The sequence below is a fragment of the Myotis nattereri genome (assembly GCF_964212035.1).
Source record: "Myotis nattereri genome assembly, chromosome: Y".
Classification (NCBI taxonomy): Eukaryota; Metazoa; Chordata; class Mammalia; order Chiroptera; family Vespertilionidae; genus Myotis; species Myotis nattereri.
Window position 1 is genome coordinate 8,984,974 of NC_138094.1, and position 15,860 is coordinate 9,000,833.

Sequence of the window (15,860 nt, forward strand, 5' to 3'; positions counted from 1 at the left end):
TAAGTATAGACTCCATTACACTTGTAGTAGCCTTCTCGAAATACTTTTTCATCTGAGGAAAATACGAGTTTTAGTTTCAATATCTCGCTTGAAAATTTTAAGTTTACTTTCAAAAGATTTGATGTATCCAAACATAACGTCAATATTTTTGCCAAAACCTTGTAATTTTAAGTTCAGTTCATTCATATGAACAGAGAGATCTGTAAAAAACATCAAATTGCTGACCGACTTATGATCATTGATCTGAGGAAAGTTTGCCAGATCCTTATTCTCAATAAATACCATAATTTCTTCAAAGCACTCCACAAATCGCTCAAGTAGTTTTCCTCGACTTAGCCATCTCACACGATTGAACATCAGTAGTCCACTGTAGGTTGAATCAACTTCCTGTAAAAGTACAGAAAATTCTCGCTTGTGAAGGGGTCGAGAAGCTATAAAATTCACAATTTTTGTTACAACTGACATTAAATCATTCAATTCAGAGAATCCCGATTTGGCACACAACACCTCCTGATGGATAATGCAATGAAAAGGTGCAAGTGGATGTCTAATAGCTTCCATAAACAATTTCAGGAATCCCACTTTTTTCCCACCATCTTTGGTGCCCCGTCTGTCGTGACTGACACAATTTTAGAGATATCAATGTTTAGGACACTGAATGTTTTTATAACAACTTTACATATTTGGTTTCCTGATGTACTCATTGGCACTTATTCTAACTTTATCAACTCTTCTCTCATAGTGAGACCATCAGAATATCTAGCAATAATGGCCAACCGAGCATATGATGTGACATCAGTAGTTTCATCAAGAGAAATCAAAAAATATTTACATCTATTTAAGTCTTTTTTTTATTGACTTTGTACGTTTTTGTCAAGATTTGTTATTCTACCTTTTTTTTTAAATTAAATCTTTATTGTTCAGATTATTACAGTTGTTCCTCTATTTTCCCCCCATAGCTCCCTGCCACCCAGTTCCCACCCCACCCTCTGCCCTTACCCCCACCCCCTACTGTCCTCACCCATAGGTGTATGATTTTTTTTTCTATGTCCCTGATTCTATTATGATCACCAGATTATTTATTCACTTGATTCTTAGATTCACTTGTTGATAGATGCATGTTTGTTGTTCATAATTTGTATCTTTACCTTTTTCTTCTTCTTCCTCTTCTTAAAGGATACCTTTCAGCATTTCATATAATCCTGGTTTGGTGGTGATGAACTCCTTTAGCTTTTCCTTATCTGTGAAGCTCTTTATCTGACCTTCAGTTCTGAATGATAGCTTTGCTGGATAAAGTAATCTTGGTTGTAGGTTCTTGGTATTCATCACTTTGAGTATTTCTTGCCACTCCCTTCTGGCCTGCAAAGTTTCTGTTGAGAAATGAGCTGACAGTCGTATGGGTATTCCCTTGTAGGTAACTGAGTTTCTTTCTCTTGCTGCTTTTAAGATTCTCTCTTTGTCTTTTGCTCTTGGCATTTTAATTATGATGTGTCTTGGTGTGGTCCCCTTTGGATTCCTTTTGTTTGGGGTTCTCTGCGCTTCCTGGACCTGTAAGTCTATTTCTTTCACCAGGTGGGGGAAGTTTTCTGTCATTATTTCTTCAAATAGGTTTTCAATATCTTGCTCTCTCTCATCTTCTGGCACCCCTATAATTCTGATGTTGGTACGCTTGAAGCTGTCCCAGAGGCTCCTTACACTATCTTCGTATTTTCGGATTCTTTTTTCTTTTTGCTTTTCCAGTTGGGTGTTCTTTGCTTCTTCGCATTTCGAATCTTTGACTTGATTCTTGCGCTCCTCTGGTCTGCTGTTGGGTGTCTGTATAGTATTCTTTATTTCAGTCAGTGTATGCTTAATTTCTAGTTGGTTCTTTATCACAACATCGAGGGTCTCATTAGATTTCTTGAGGATCTCACTACATTTATCGGCGGTCTCACCAGTCTTTTCGAGGGCCTTACTAAGTTTATCAGCAGCTTCTAGACAGTTCTTGAGAGACCTTAAAAGTGTGGTTTTGAGCTCTATATCTTCCATTTCTGACATTTGCGTCCTATTTCTTTGCCTCCGCATTTTTTTATCTTTTCTTGGTGCACCCCCTAGTGGTCTTTGTGCGCAGTCTTGTTGTAGTTAAGCCTTGATTGTTGTCGGCAATACCGGGGGTGATTTGGCCTCCAGGCTAACTGGCTATGAGAGCTATTCTGCCTTTGATAGTATTTCTACTGAGTGGTAACTTAGAAATTCTTTTAATAACATCATCTTTTTTTTTTTCATATCGTGAAATAGAGCTGGTGCACCTCTTAGAAATGTTTCCTTACTAAATTCTCTGTCACTGAGGGTTTTTTCCATGCTGAGCTATGGAGAGAGCAATATAGTAACTTGCTGATATTAAATTTGTAGAGCATCTTACAAATTTAATGATGGAATTTGATTGACTTTTATAGAGGTGTAGCTGCCTAGAAATGCATTCCTTCCTCTCATCAATACTTTTTTTCAAGAACTGACAATGATTAGTTTCAAAATGTCTCTTTACATTCCACGTTCTGCTTACTACTGTTTCATTAAACACTATGCACAATGAATTGTTGTTTCTGTTGACAATCCCGTACATCTCAGTGCATATGTCTTTTTAAGGGTCGGCTACTGCTACTTCCACTTCCCTTATCATTCAATCTTGCTTTTTTATTTTTTTGATTCTCCATCACAAGGCTGCAAAAATAAACATAAATGACGGCATTTTTTATAAAAGGTTGATAGTTTTCTTACCTATTAACTTTTTGCAGTGTTGTTGCACTGACTCCTGTTGCAAAACAATTCAAAAACAGTACGTATAACCAACAAATATATGGTGCTGTAATCAATTATCTGACACTCAGAATGTCTCGTTGAGCACTGTTGCACTGTATATCTTTTTGTTTTTTTTTTATTAGGTAAGGTATTACAAATGTGTCCTCTTCCCCCCCATTATCCCCAGCCTCCCCAACCTCCCCACACACTCATGCTCCCATCCCCCTGTTGTCCATGTCCATTGGTTTGGCTTATATACATGTATACAAGTCCTTCGGTTGATCTCTTCACCTTACCCCCGCCCTCCCCTACTTTCCTTCTGGGGATTGATAGCCTGATTGCTGTTTCTCAGTCTTTGGATCTGTCCCTTTTCATCAGTCTATGTTGTTCTCTATAATCCACAAATGAGTGAGATCATGTGGTATTTATCTTTCTCTGACTGACTTATTTCACTTAGCATAATGCTCTCCAGTTCCACCCATGCTGTTGCAAAAGGCAAGAGTTCCTTCTTTTTTACCGCAGCATAGTATTCCATTGTGTATATGTACCACAGTTTTCTAATCCACTCATCTGCTGATGGGCTCTTAGGCTGTTTCCAAATCTTAGCTATGGTGAATTGTGCTGCTATGAACATAGGGGTGCATATATCCTTTCTGATTGGTGTTTCTGGTTTCTTGGGATATATTCCTACTAGTGGGATCACTGGGTCAAATGGGAGTTCCATTTTTAGTTTTTTGAGGTGGCTACATACTGTTCTCCACAGTGGCTGCACCAGTCTGTATTCCCACCAGCAGTGCAGAAGGGTTCCTTTTTCTCCACATCCTCTCCAACACTTGTTGTTTGTTGATTTTTTGATGATAGCCATTCTGACAGTTGTGAGATGATAACGCGTTGTCGTTTTGATTTGTATCTCTCCTATAATTAGTGACTTTGAGCATGTTTTCATATGTCTTTCGGCCTTCTGTATGTCCTCTTTCGAAAAGTGTTCATCTAGGTCCGTTGCCCATTTTTTTATTGGATTGTTTATCTTCCTTTTGTTAAGTTACATGAGACCCCTGTAAATGTTGGAAATTAAACCCCTGTCGGTGGTATCATTGGCAAATATGTTCTCCCATACAGTGGGTCTTCTTGTTGTTTTGTTGATGGTTTCCGTTGCTGTGCAAAAGCTTTTTATTTTGATGTAGTCCCATTTGTTTATTTCCTCTTTAGTCTCCATTGCCCTAGGAGCATTATCAGAGAGGAAATTCCTTGGGCATATGTTTGCAATTTCGCTGCCTGTGGATTCCTCTAGTATTTTTATGGTTTCCCATCTTACATTGAAGTTTTTATCCATTTTGAGTTTAATTTTGTGTCTGGTGTGAGTTGGTGGTCTAGTTTCATCTTTTTGCATGTATCTGTCTAATTTTCCCAACAGCATTTATTGAAGAGACTGTCTTGACTCCATTGTATGCTCTTGCCTCCTTTGTCGAATATTAATTGGGCATAGTGGTTTGTGTCGATTTCTGGGGTCTCTATTCTATTCCATTGACCTATATGTCTGTTCTTGTGCCAGTACCAAGCTGTTTTAAGAACAGTGGCTTTGTAATACAGTTTGATATCTGGTATTGAGATCCCACCTACTTTGTTCTTCTTTATCGGGATTGCTGCAGCTATTCGGGATCTTTTTTTTATTCCAGATGAATTTTTGGAACGTTCGTTCTAGATTTGTGAAATATGCCATTGGTAATTTAATGGGGATTGCATTGAATCTATAGATTCCTTTGGGTAGTATGGACATTTTGATGATGTTGATTCTACCAATCCATGAACACGGTGTGTTCTTCCATCTGTTTCTGTCTTCCTCTACCTCTGTTTTCAGTGTCCTGTAGTTTTTTGCATATAAGTCTTTTACCTCCTTAGTTAAGTTTATTCCTAGGTATTTTAATTTTTTTGGTTCAATGGTAAATGGGATTGCTTTTGTAGTTTCACTCTCGGTAAGTTCACTTTTGGTGTAAAGAAATGCCATGGATTTCTTAGCATTAATTTTGTATCCTGCTACATTGCTGAATTCATTTATTAAGTCTAATAATTTTTTGATGGAGTCTTTTGGGTTCTGTATGTACAGTATCATGTCATCTGCAAATAAGGACAGTTTTACTTCTTTTTTTCCAATCTGGATGCCTCTTATTTCTTCTTGTCTGATCGCAATGGCTAGTACTTCCAGTACTGTATTGAACTGGAGTGGTGAGAGGGGGCATCCCTGTCTTGTTCCTGATTTTAAGGGGAATGATTTTAGTTTTTGCCCATTGATTATGATGTTGGCTATTGGTTTGTCATATATGGCTTTTATTATGTTGAGGTATGATCCCTCAATTCCTATCTTGCTGAGAGTTTTTATCAAGAAAGAGTGTTGGATTTAGTCAAATGCTTTTTCCGCATCAATTGATATGATTATACGGTTTTTTTCTCTCAATTTGTTTACGTGATGTATCACATTTATTGATTTGCGGATATTGTACCATCCTTGCATCCCTGGGATAAATCCTACTTAGTCATGGTGTATGATCTTTTTGATGTACTGCTGGATCCGATTTGCTAGGATTTTGTTGAGGATTTTGGCATCTATGTTCTTGAGGGATATTGGCCTATAATTCTCTTTCATTGTGTTGTCTTTATCTGGTTTTGGTGTTAGGGTGATGCTGGCTTCATAGAATGAGCTGGGAAGTGTTCCTTCCTCTTGGATCTTTTGACATAGTCTGAGGAGGATAGGTTTAGTTCTTCCTTCAATGTTTGGTAAAACTCCCCTGTGAAGCCGTCTGGCCCCGGGCTTTTGTTTGCTGGAAGCTTTTTGATTACTGCTTCGATTTCCTCCATAGTTATTGGCCCATTGAAATTTTTAGATTCTTCCTGATTAAGTTTTGGAATGTTGTATTTTTCTAGGAATATGTCCATTTCCTCCAGGTTGTCTAGTGTGTTGGAGTAGAGTTCATAGTATTTTCTAACAATCCTTTGTATTTCTATGGGGTCTGTTGTTATTTCTCCTATTTCATTCCTGATTTTGTTTACTTGGGTCCTCTCTCTTTGTTTCTTGGTGAGCCTGGCTAGAGGTGTATCAATCTTGTTTATCCTTTCAAAGAACCAGATCTTGTTTTTGTTGATCTTTTGTATTGTTTTTTTTGGTCTCTGTGTTGTTTATCTCCGCTCTGATCTTTGTTATTTCCTTCCTTCTGCTTAGAGTGGGCTTTTTTTGTTGCTCTCTTTCTAACTCTTTGCGTTGTAGAGTTAGGTCATTTATTCTCATTGTTTCTTGTTTCTTGCAGTAGGCTTGTAGAGCTGTGAACTTCCCTCTCAAGAGTTCTTTCACTGTGTCCCATAGGTTTTGGATTGTTGTGTTTTCATTTTTGTTTGTTGCCATGATGTTTTTTATTTCTTCTTTGATCTCTCTGGTAACCCAGTCGTTGCTTAATAGCATGCTATTTAGTCTCCATGTGTTTGATTTTCTTGGATTGTTTTTGTTGTAGTTGATTTCCAGTTTTATGCGTTTGTGGTCTGAGAAGATGCTGGATATGATTTCAATTTTCTTGAATTTGAAGAGACTTTATCTGTGACCCAGTACATGCTCTATCTTTGAAGATGACAAATGTGCAGTTGAGGAGAATGTGTATTCTGTGGCTTTGGGGTGAAATGTTCTGAAGATGTCAATTAATTCCATCTGATCTAGTGAGTCATTTAGGATTGATGTTTCTTTGCTGAGTTTTTGTTTAGAGGATTTGTCCAATGGTGATAATGGGGTGTTAAGGTCCCCTACTATGATTGTATTGCTGTCAATCTCTCCCTTGATCTCCTCCAGAAGTTTTCTTACATATTTGGGTGTTCCTATATTGGGTGCATATATATTTACCAGAGTTATTTCTTCTTGTTGGACTCCTCCGTTTAGTATTATGAAGTGGCCTTCTTTATCTCTTTTTATGTCCTTCACTTTGAGATCTAATTTGTTAGATATAAGTATTGCTACCCCGGTTTTTTTTTCACTTCCATTGGCCTAAAAAACCTTTTTCCATTACTTCACCATCAGTCTGTGTGCGTCTTTTTTTCTGAGTTGGGTTTCCTGTAGACAGCGGATATATGGGTCATGTTTTCTTATCCACTCATTTACCCTATGCGTTTTTACTGGGGCATTTAATCCATTTACATTTAAAGTTATTATTGATAGAAACTTGTTAGTCACCATTTTTGATCTTTACTGTTGCGTTCCTTCTTTGTTTCCTATTTTTTCTTTTTACAGCAGACCCTTTAGCATTTCTTGCATTGCTGGCTCGGTTGTAATAAACTCCCGTAGACCGTTTTTGTCTGTGAAGCTCCTGATTTGACCCTCAATTTTGATTGATAGCCTCGCTGGGTACAGTATTCTTGGATTCAGACCCTTCCTTTGCATGACTTTGTATATTTCATTCCATTCCTTTCTTGCCTGATGTGTTTCTGTTGAGAAATCGGTCTCTAGTCTGATGGAGGATCCTTTGTAGGTAACTTTCTGTCTCTCTCTGGCTGCTTTTAATATTCTTGCTTTGTCGTTGGTGTTTGCCAATTTAATTATTATGTGCCTTGGTGTCGGTCGTTTTGGGTTCATTATGTTTGGGACTCTGTGAGCTTCTTGGATTTGTGTGAGTTTTTTCTTCCCTATCTCAGGGAAATTTTCCGTTATTATTTTTTCAAACAGGTTTTCTATTCCTTGCTCAGTTTCCTCTCCTTCTGGGACCCCTGTTATTTGGATGTTGTTTCGTTTAGTGTTGTCCCAGAGTTCTCTTAGGCTGTCCTCATGCTTTTTAATTTTTTTTTCTAGAAGCTGCTCTGTTTGGGTATTTTTTCCTACCTTGTCTTCTAGCTCGCTTATGTGGTCCTCTGCTTCTCCTAGTCTACTGTTGATGCTTTCTATTGAGTTCTTTATAGCAGTGATGTCATTTTTCATTTCTTCTTGGTTTTTCTTCATTTCCTCTTGGTTCCTACACATATTGTTGAATTTGTCTTCCATTCTTTTCATCCACCTTATGGCCATTTCTCTGATTTCTTTCTTTGACAGGGTGCTTGCCTCCATTGCCCCCATTTCGTTTACTTCCTTTTCTGATGATGCCTGTTTTTCTTTCATATGTGGGTTGGTTCTTTTTTCACCATGATCTCTCTTCTCCAGGTGTTTGGTTATGTAGTTCTCTTTCTGATGCGTTGATTTAAAGGCACAAAATACAACACAACAAGGCACAACATACAAGGCACCGAAAACAAATGTATTTACGATATTAATAACCCCAAATAAAGGTGACCACTGAGCGAAGAGAATTAGGGGATAAAGAAGAAAAAAGAGAAAAAGATTAAAGAGAGAAAGAAAAAAACAAAAAGGAATGCCGAAATGAGATTGGGAAAAGGGAGAGAAGAAAGAAGAAAAAAAAAAGTGAGAGAATGAATTAGAGGTGGGGAAGAGGCTATTTGGGGAGAAAACTCTAATAGAACCACAAATAATCCCAATGAATTCCAGCAGCAGATCCCTGGAGATTAATGCAAACTACAATCAACCACTAATATCAGGCAAGGCAAGGGAAAACAGAAGCACAAAAATAACCAGAGAAAGAAAAAGCAAAACAGGAAAATAAAAATGAAAAACAAAACAATCTCCCAAACAAGCATAAAAAAAAATATACTCAAAATCAAGCAAACACTAGCAAAACGACAGACAGAGAAAAAAAATTGGGTAGTGAAGAACGAGAAGAGAGAGGTGTGTATGGATTTAGAGCAAGGGATTGGAAATTAGGTATATAAGTAGGGTGAAATTTAGACAGTGGGTAAAAAGAATGAATAGGGAAAATCTAAAGCAGGAATAGGGTAAGAGGAACAGGACAACAGAAGGGGAAAAGTGAGGAAGAGTTATGGCTTAAGGGTAAAGGTGAGATAGAGAGAACTGATGCTAAAGGAACGATGAAAATAGAGTGTAGAACACTAATTCCAAAATAAAATAACGAAAAAAAAATAAAATGACACTTGAAAAAGTGGTAAAATGATAGCAATAATACTGGCTAAAAAAATGTAGTAATTACAAAGGTAAAATCAGGTGATGAAAAAAAATAATAATAGGTTCTTTATGAAATGGTGAAAAAAGAATTAAAAAGAAAAAAAGATAAAAATGTGCAGTAGTGAAGGTGCTTCAGATCTTCTACTCTTCTTTTTGGCACGCCTTAGTCCTGCCAGGCATTTAGGAGAGTGTTGAATTTCCCTGCGATACACTGTCCCTCCGTGCTGTAAACCACAGTCCTGATTTTAAGGCAGGTTGTATTTGTTTACCAGACTGCCTTTATTTGCATTTACAGAAGAGACAGTTCGTGGCTCTGCCTCTGGGTGGCAGTGTGTCTGGATTGACCTCCGAGGCTATAAGTCCTCTCTATCCAGTAGTTAGGGTTTATTTTCTCTATGTTACTTGAAACTGGTTTGGGAAAGTCCACTGCCCAGAGCTGGTTCTTTAATCATTACTCCCCGCTCTGTTTCCCAGGCTCCCCAAAAAGATCTTTCCCCTACAGGCTATGTGAATGACCCCACCTGGGGAATCCCATTCACTGGGTTTAATAATCAAACACACGGATCTAAGGGGAACTGTAACAACAAGAGCCTGAGAAGTTGTGCGAATTTGCAAGCCTCCACCTTCCAGGTCTGCGCACAGTCTCCACGCACCCACTCGCCCCTGGCACCAAGCACCCGGCAGACTGGCAGAATCCGAGGCTGCTTTTTTGCATCCAGTCCAGCTATGTGCTTATTTTTATCGTTCCCTTCTGCCAGCAGCCCTGTGGGGCCCCTTCCCCACTTGAGGGTCACGCTGGTCCCAAGGGCCACGGATTCTGTGGGGCGCAGATTTCACCCCGCGCGGTTCTCTCTCCAACCTGAATTGCAAACCGCACCTTTAGGGGAAGTCTAACCTTTCTGTGAGAAGAAGCAGTGCTCGTCTGAGTTCACGCAGTCACGCTGCTTGAGATCCCTTGTTTCCAGGTTAGTAGCTGATCTCTGGTTGTCTGTAACAGCCACTCAAGATGGCACAGTCTCCGCTGCTGAGCCGGCACACAGGGAGACGTTTCAGCCGCAGTCTCCAACCGTCCTTTTTTTTCTGGGAGTTCTCTGTCTTTCCCAGCTGCAGACTGTCTCTCAGCTGAATATCCTCTGCCTATTCGGGCTGTATGTTACCCGTTTCAGCTGCTCACCCTTATCTGCTCCAGGACAAGGCACAGGACACGTCCGTTTATACCTCCGCCATTTTTCTCCCCTTATATCTTTTTCTTCTAACCTTCCCACTCCTGTCTCCTAATGAACATGGCGATCAAGTGCGTCCGTTTGCCGAATGCACCCGAACGCACAGGAAGCTTACCCGAGGCACATGTTGACAATAATGAGGCCGTTTCCAGAATTGGGCATTTTGTCACTCGAGTAAAAATAAAGTGTCTTGAGTAAAGATTAATCTCTTTATAGTGCAATTCTTAACCTTTTCATATTAATGCCAATATTGGAACAGTGTATCTTGGATGTTTTCACAATGTATCTTTGCTACGCAACACTGATGTACATGCTTACATCTGGTTTTAGAATTGTGTAATTGATCATGAGTAACATGAGTAATAATATTACTCGAGTGATGCCCAGCTCTGGCCATTGCGAGAGACAAATATATGAATACGCAATTTTTTGTCTCTTTCGATGCGTGTCACCCAAAATGGTACGCGTGTCATAGGTTCGCCATCACTGGCCTAGAGGACTAGTAGGGACTGCGGTCAAGAATACACCTGGAAGAATCAGCTTTGAAAAGGATACTAAGACTTCTTTTTTCGAGATTACTGGAAGGAAGAGTGGAAGTGAATGTCCGAGTCAGGGGCGTGAGACAACCTCACTAAAATTGCAGCAGATGTGAGAATTAAGTGATAAGGAGAGGACCAGAGGTATGGAATGGCCACTGGGTGGCGGGGGGTTGCAGAAGGAGCAGAGCAGCTCTCTGAAGCTGATAGGATTCTCGAGCTGTTTTGAGGGTACTGCTGAAGTGGGCAACCTGGAATTGAAGTAGACCAGACCAAGTGCATGTAGGTGAAGAATTTCAAACACTAACACGAACCAAGTTTATGTGGGCTGCAAAACAAAAGCTTCAATTTTCATAGAAAGGTTTATTTCGATAAAGACATGCTGGATACAAAGGGCTAAAATAAATGAGTAATCGTTAACAAAAAATAATAGAACGTTTTAATAAAAATTAGTATTTTGCATTGAACATTAACTTCCCAGACACTGAATAACTGGACAGATTAATAAGCACAATGCAAATAAACCTACTTTTCTCATTCTCCAAAAGCAAAGTATTTCCTGTTGCACATACCAAACAAGTCAGTACAAGACTAATGATGTGGTCATCGGGTGCTAAAATATTGTCTGCTAGTATTAATGGAGAGAAATGGCACGCCTGCGCGTAAGGCGCACAAGGGAAATGAATGCAACACAATTATAATCAGTCATTAGCAAATGTAGTTAGTAATTAATAATTATGTAAATCAGGTTATTGTAAAAATCAGGTTACGAAATTTTTATTAATACGCTACATACTGTTATATTCGCTGAGCCACAAACATATTCATTGTGGGCCACGTGCGGCCTGTGGGCCATGAGTTTGACATGCTTGTTGTAGGTGATTGTTCTGTTGCAGCTCTTGGGAGGATTTGGAAGGTCATTGAGGGCAGAAAAATGGTCGTAGTTGAGGAGTGTAGCTTTATAGAGCTGAATTTATTTCATTTGAGAAAGGCAGCCTGTTTAGTTGAAGACATTGGGGTTCAGCATGATGGTGAGCGGAACCAGAGCAGAGTGTGGATGACTAATAATCCAGGAGAGAAGGGAGAGCTACGTGGCAGTCTCAGACATCAAGGAGTAAGTCTGGGGATACAGACAGATGGAAGAATAAGGGTGGACCAACAGGACAGAGTTGCAGGTTGGGGTTCTAGGTGAAGTTGGAAACCAAATGCAATGTGCTTCCATCTGAGCAAAGGCAAAGGTCCCTGCAGTAGAAGGGCCTGGGGCTTATAAGTGTCATCCATGTGGCCATTTGATCTTGTCACCCAGAAAATGACTGGACAGGACATGAAGAGGTTGAGGAATGGTGGGGAGTGCATGCCAGCAAAAGAGATTGGATTGTTTCTTTTGGAAAAACAGTTCCTTTCCCAAGGGTTGTCAGACCTAACTAGGTTGGGGTCATGGTTTCCTCAGCCAGGACTACTGATACCAGGAGATGGTTGAAGTTAAAAGGCTTCCTTCCAGTGTCAACCTTTCTTGGAGCTTCTCAGTAAAACCCAGTTATTAATGGTGACCACACCCCCTCTCCAATTTTTTCTGGCATTTCTGGGAATTGGGTTAATTTTAGCTATAAAAATAAATGGAAGCACTGGTCTTTGAGATGATGGGTTGTGTTCAGACTAACACTTTGAACCTTAAAATGAGTGAGTGACTAGATCAGATCAACCAGTTGACAGCCTGTCTCCATTCAGTCAGATTCTCTGAAGGCACTGGAGAAGCTTGGCATCCTCATAAAAGGCACCATACTTTTACTCTGCCACCCAACTGTTCACCCCCTTCTCTCCCTGATAAAACTGTCCTGTCCTTCAAACTTTAGCTTCAATGATGCTTCCTGGTGACGCCTTCCCTGAATCCCATTGATAGACTCATTTAGGCATCATTCCTGCCGTGGAGACTGGACTCTGGTTGTGAAATTATCACATTGTAGTATTATTTCTCTCTCCCTCAGTAAATTGTGAATTTTTTAAAAGATGGGGACTGTAGCTGTTCATCTTTTCATATCCAGCTCACTGTGCTTTTTGACATGATATTCAGTAAATCCTTGCTCAGTGAACACGCAAATGTAAGTGTGATCTATTTTTCACAGTTTCATTCCAGCTTGTTCATTCTGAGTCAGAACCGCCCATGAATTGAAACTTTCAGACGACTATTGAACCATGGGGATTCTACTTTGTTAAGTTACCCCATTTTGTTTTTTGTTTTTTTTTTTCTGGAGAACTTACAAAAATGTTAAGGAAGTGTCAGGATATTCTGCACAAGGGATATTAGGGTAATATAGCGTAACAGTCATTGGGCTAGGGAAGCCATGGGCAAACTACGGCCCGCGGGCCGGATCCGGCCCGTTTGAAATGAATAAAACTAAAAGAAAAAAAGACCGTACCCTTTTATGTAATGATGTTTACTTTGAATTTATATTAGTTCACACACACACTCCATCCATGCTTTTGTTCCGGCCCTCCGGACCAGTTTAAGAACCCATTGTGGCCCTCGCGTCCAAAAGTTTGCCCACCCCTGGACTAGGAGGTAAATTCTTGTGTAACTAGAATAGGCAAAATGCATACCTTGAGATGGAATGTTTTAAAAGTGAAATTGTTCCTCTAATTGTCTGTACTTTGTTCTCTGGAATGTAGGAAGCAGTCCATTAGTTCAAATCTGTCTTATTTTCCTCAGCTTGCTTGCTACAATTAATGCTTTCCTATACAGATGGAAACAAAAGAAAGTTATGCTCAAATACAGCTTCTACTGGAAGATATCGATTTCCTAAAAGGCAGAGAAGCAGAACTGAAGCAAAGAATTGAAGCTTTTGATTTGTAAGTAATGTTTTCATTTTGACTATTCAGAGTCTGTGAGTTTAAAACAAATACTACTAATTATTCTAATGCTAATTGCCAAGTAGAGTTCTTGGATGTAAAGGTGCATTCGGCTAGTTTTAAAAGGCATAAGTTGAGAGAAACAAAGACTAGGATTTTGCTTTTGAAATATTAGTTATTGGGATGAAAAGCAGTGAGACACCATCATCAGGCTACAGTAAAACCAGACCAGTACTTTGAAGAAGCTAACAACTGTTAACAAATTATGTTCAGTCACACACTTATGTTTAGTCATTGAGATCTAACGGTTCCATGTGCATGTAGTAACTCAATGCAGTGGCTCTGACTTGATTTGTACTGGGTGATGGATGTGTGTGTACTAAGTGCTCACCACTATTTCATTCTTCACATTGTACCTGCCATTAATGGCAAGCTCACCAGTCTAGTTTATGAAACAGGTTTCATTTCCATTAGGTTCTACTGTTAGTTGACTCTTACTTCCTTAGTGGATTTGCCCTGGTCTTCATTAATGTGGTTAGATCATTTATATAGGCTTTAATTCATTTTATTTTTCATCTCTGCTACATTACTCTGTTCTAAGCAGTACTGAAGTGGTAAATTGATCATGACAGAAAAGGAAAGTGACAAATAAGCCATCGATTTTCAACTGGTGTGCTGCAAGAATATATAAAAGATGACATACCTGACTGTAGTCAAGGGCGTTAACCTCTTTTTCCTTAGATTTTCAAATAAAAAAAAAAGACAACAGTCAACACAAAATAGCGGTTCATTGTGAACGATTCAAAAATATACCTGTTGTGTTTTTTTTAAATGGGCAAATATATTTTTGGCATGCTGCAGAATTTTAGTAGTTTATGTGTGTCAGAGATAAATAAGGTTGAAAATCGCTGATATCTTACATAATAAAAGCCTAATATGCAAATTATTCCCTCTACTGGAGTTCCACTGTGAGTTTGACCACTGGATCAGTCGATCAGTCACTATGACGTGCACTGACCACCAGGGGGCAGACGCTCGGACCAGTAGGTTAGCTTGCTGTGGGCACTGGTGGGCTGGACTGGAAAGTGAGATGTGAGGTGAGAGCTGTCAGGAAGTTCCTGGGGTTTGTCTTGAGCCCTGGGCAGAGGCAGGTGGGGGCGGGAGCCAGCAGGGACCGGGTGGCTGGGGAGGCTTCTATGCTGAGAGCCTGGACTATGCAGCCCTCCGCAGCCTGTGGCCTTCTCAGTGCTCAATTTATAATCTTCAGAGCTGCTTATATTTATTTAAGTTTCACTAACTACTCCAGGAGAGTGGGTAACACCATTATAGGGGGCAGGCCAGGCATAGCTGCCCAAAGCCAAGGTGCAGCCTCAGGCTCCTGGAACGCAGCTGAGAGGGGGGTGGGGCTGAGTCAAAGAAACTGAGTCCAAAACTTGAGGCGGAGGCAGCAAGAGGTGGAGGATGATAGCTGTGCAGGGGCCTAGAAAAGCTGTTGTGTGGGGACAGCCAAGGAACCCAGTGCCTCTCCCACGGAACAAGGTCTACATCCCTCCCTCCTCCTCCCGGTGACCTGTCACCCCAGCTCTTCTCCAAAGGTTGGACTTGGCCCACAGAGCTCTCCACCACTGCACACCCTGTACTGCCTTGTCTGCCCCACCCCACTCTGCACAGCCCGCTCCATTCCCACACAGCCTTTGGAGAGCTCTGCCCCCAGAGGAGAAAGTGGGAGGCTGCAGACAGGAGGTCACATGAGGAGGGGGCAGAGCAGGGCCCACCAAGTTAGATGGAGGGGAAGGAGGGAGAAACCCCACAGGACTGGGGGCAAAGACAGTCGGGGAAGGAGGGCCATGTGGAAGCTTTGCCCTTGGTTGAAGTAGAAATCCTGACCCCATTTTACAGACCGCAGCAGAGTGTGTGTGTGGGGAGGGTCAAAGCAAAAGAGGGTTTGAGGGGACTGGATGGAGAGCAGCAACGTTTGATTAATGGCCTACTTACTATTTTTATTGATTTCAGAGAGGAAGGCAGAGTGAGAGAGAGAGAGAGAGAAACATCAATGATGAGAGAGAATCCATCGCCTCCTGCATGTGCTCCATACTGGGGATTAAGCCCGCAATCCAGGAATGTGTCTTTGACCGGAATCAAACCTAGGACCCTTTAGTTCGCAGGCTGCGGCTGTACCTACTCTACCAAACCATCTAGGGCGACCCATGGCCTATTTAAAAACCACTGCAGTAGGCTGAGCAGGGGTCTTACCATGATGGTGTTACCTGATAATGAGGGTGTCTGTCTTTATGTTGGAGTAATTGGAACTGCAACGAAGTAAAGACACAGCAATGGAGCCTACAAAGGGTTTCCACGCACACAATGCAATTTACTTCATGTGGCAGCTGAATTTGGTGAGCAGAGCCTTAGAAGAACATGCGGTCTCCAAGACCAGGG

General features: G+C 40.6%; 1 protein-coding gene across 1 annotated transcript in view; it reads left to right on the forward strand.

Moving 5' to 3' along the window:
• The window catches only part of LOC308512320 (centriole and centriolar satellite protein OFD1-like), a gene marked incomplete at both ends in the record, with an annotated part of 142,442 nt that overhangs the window by 93,290 nt on the left and 33,292 nt on the right, over positions 1 to 15,860 (forward strand). The window contains 1 exon segment of the mRNA XM_081082100.1: positions 13,315 to 13,413. Within this exon segment, the coding sequence (XP_080938226.1) occupies positions 13,315 to 13,413 (99 nt within the window).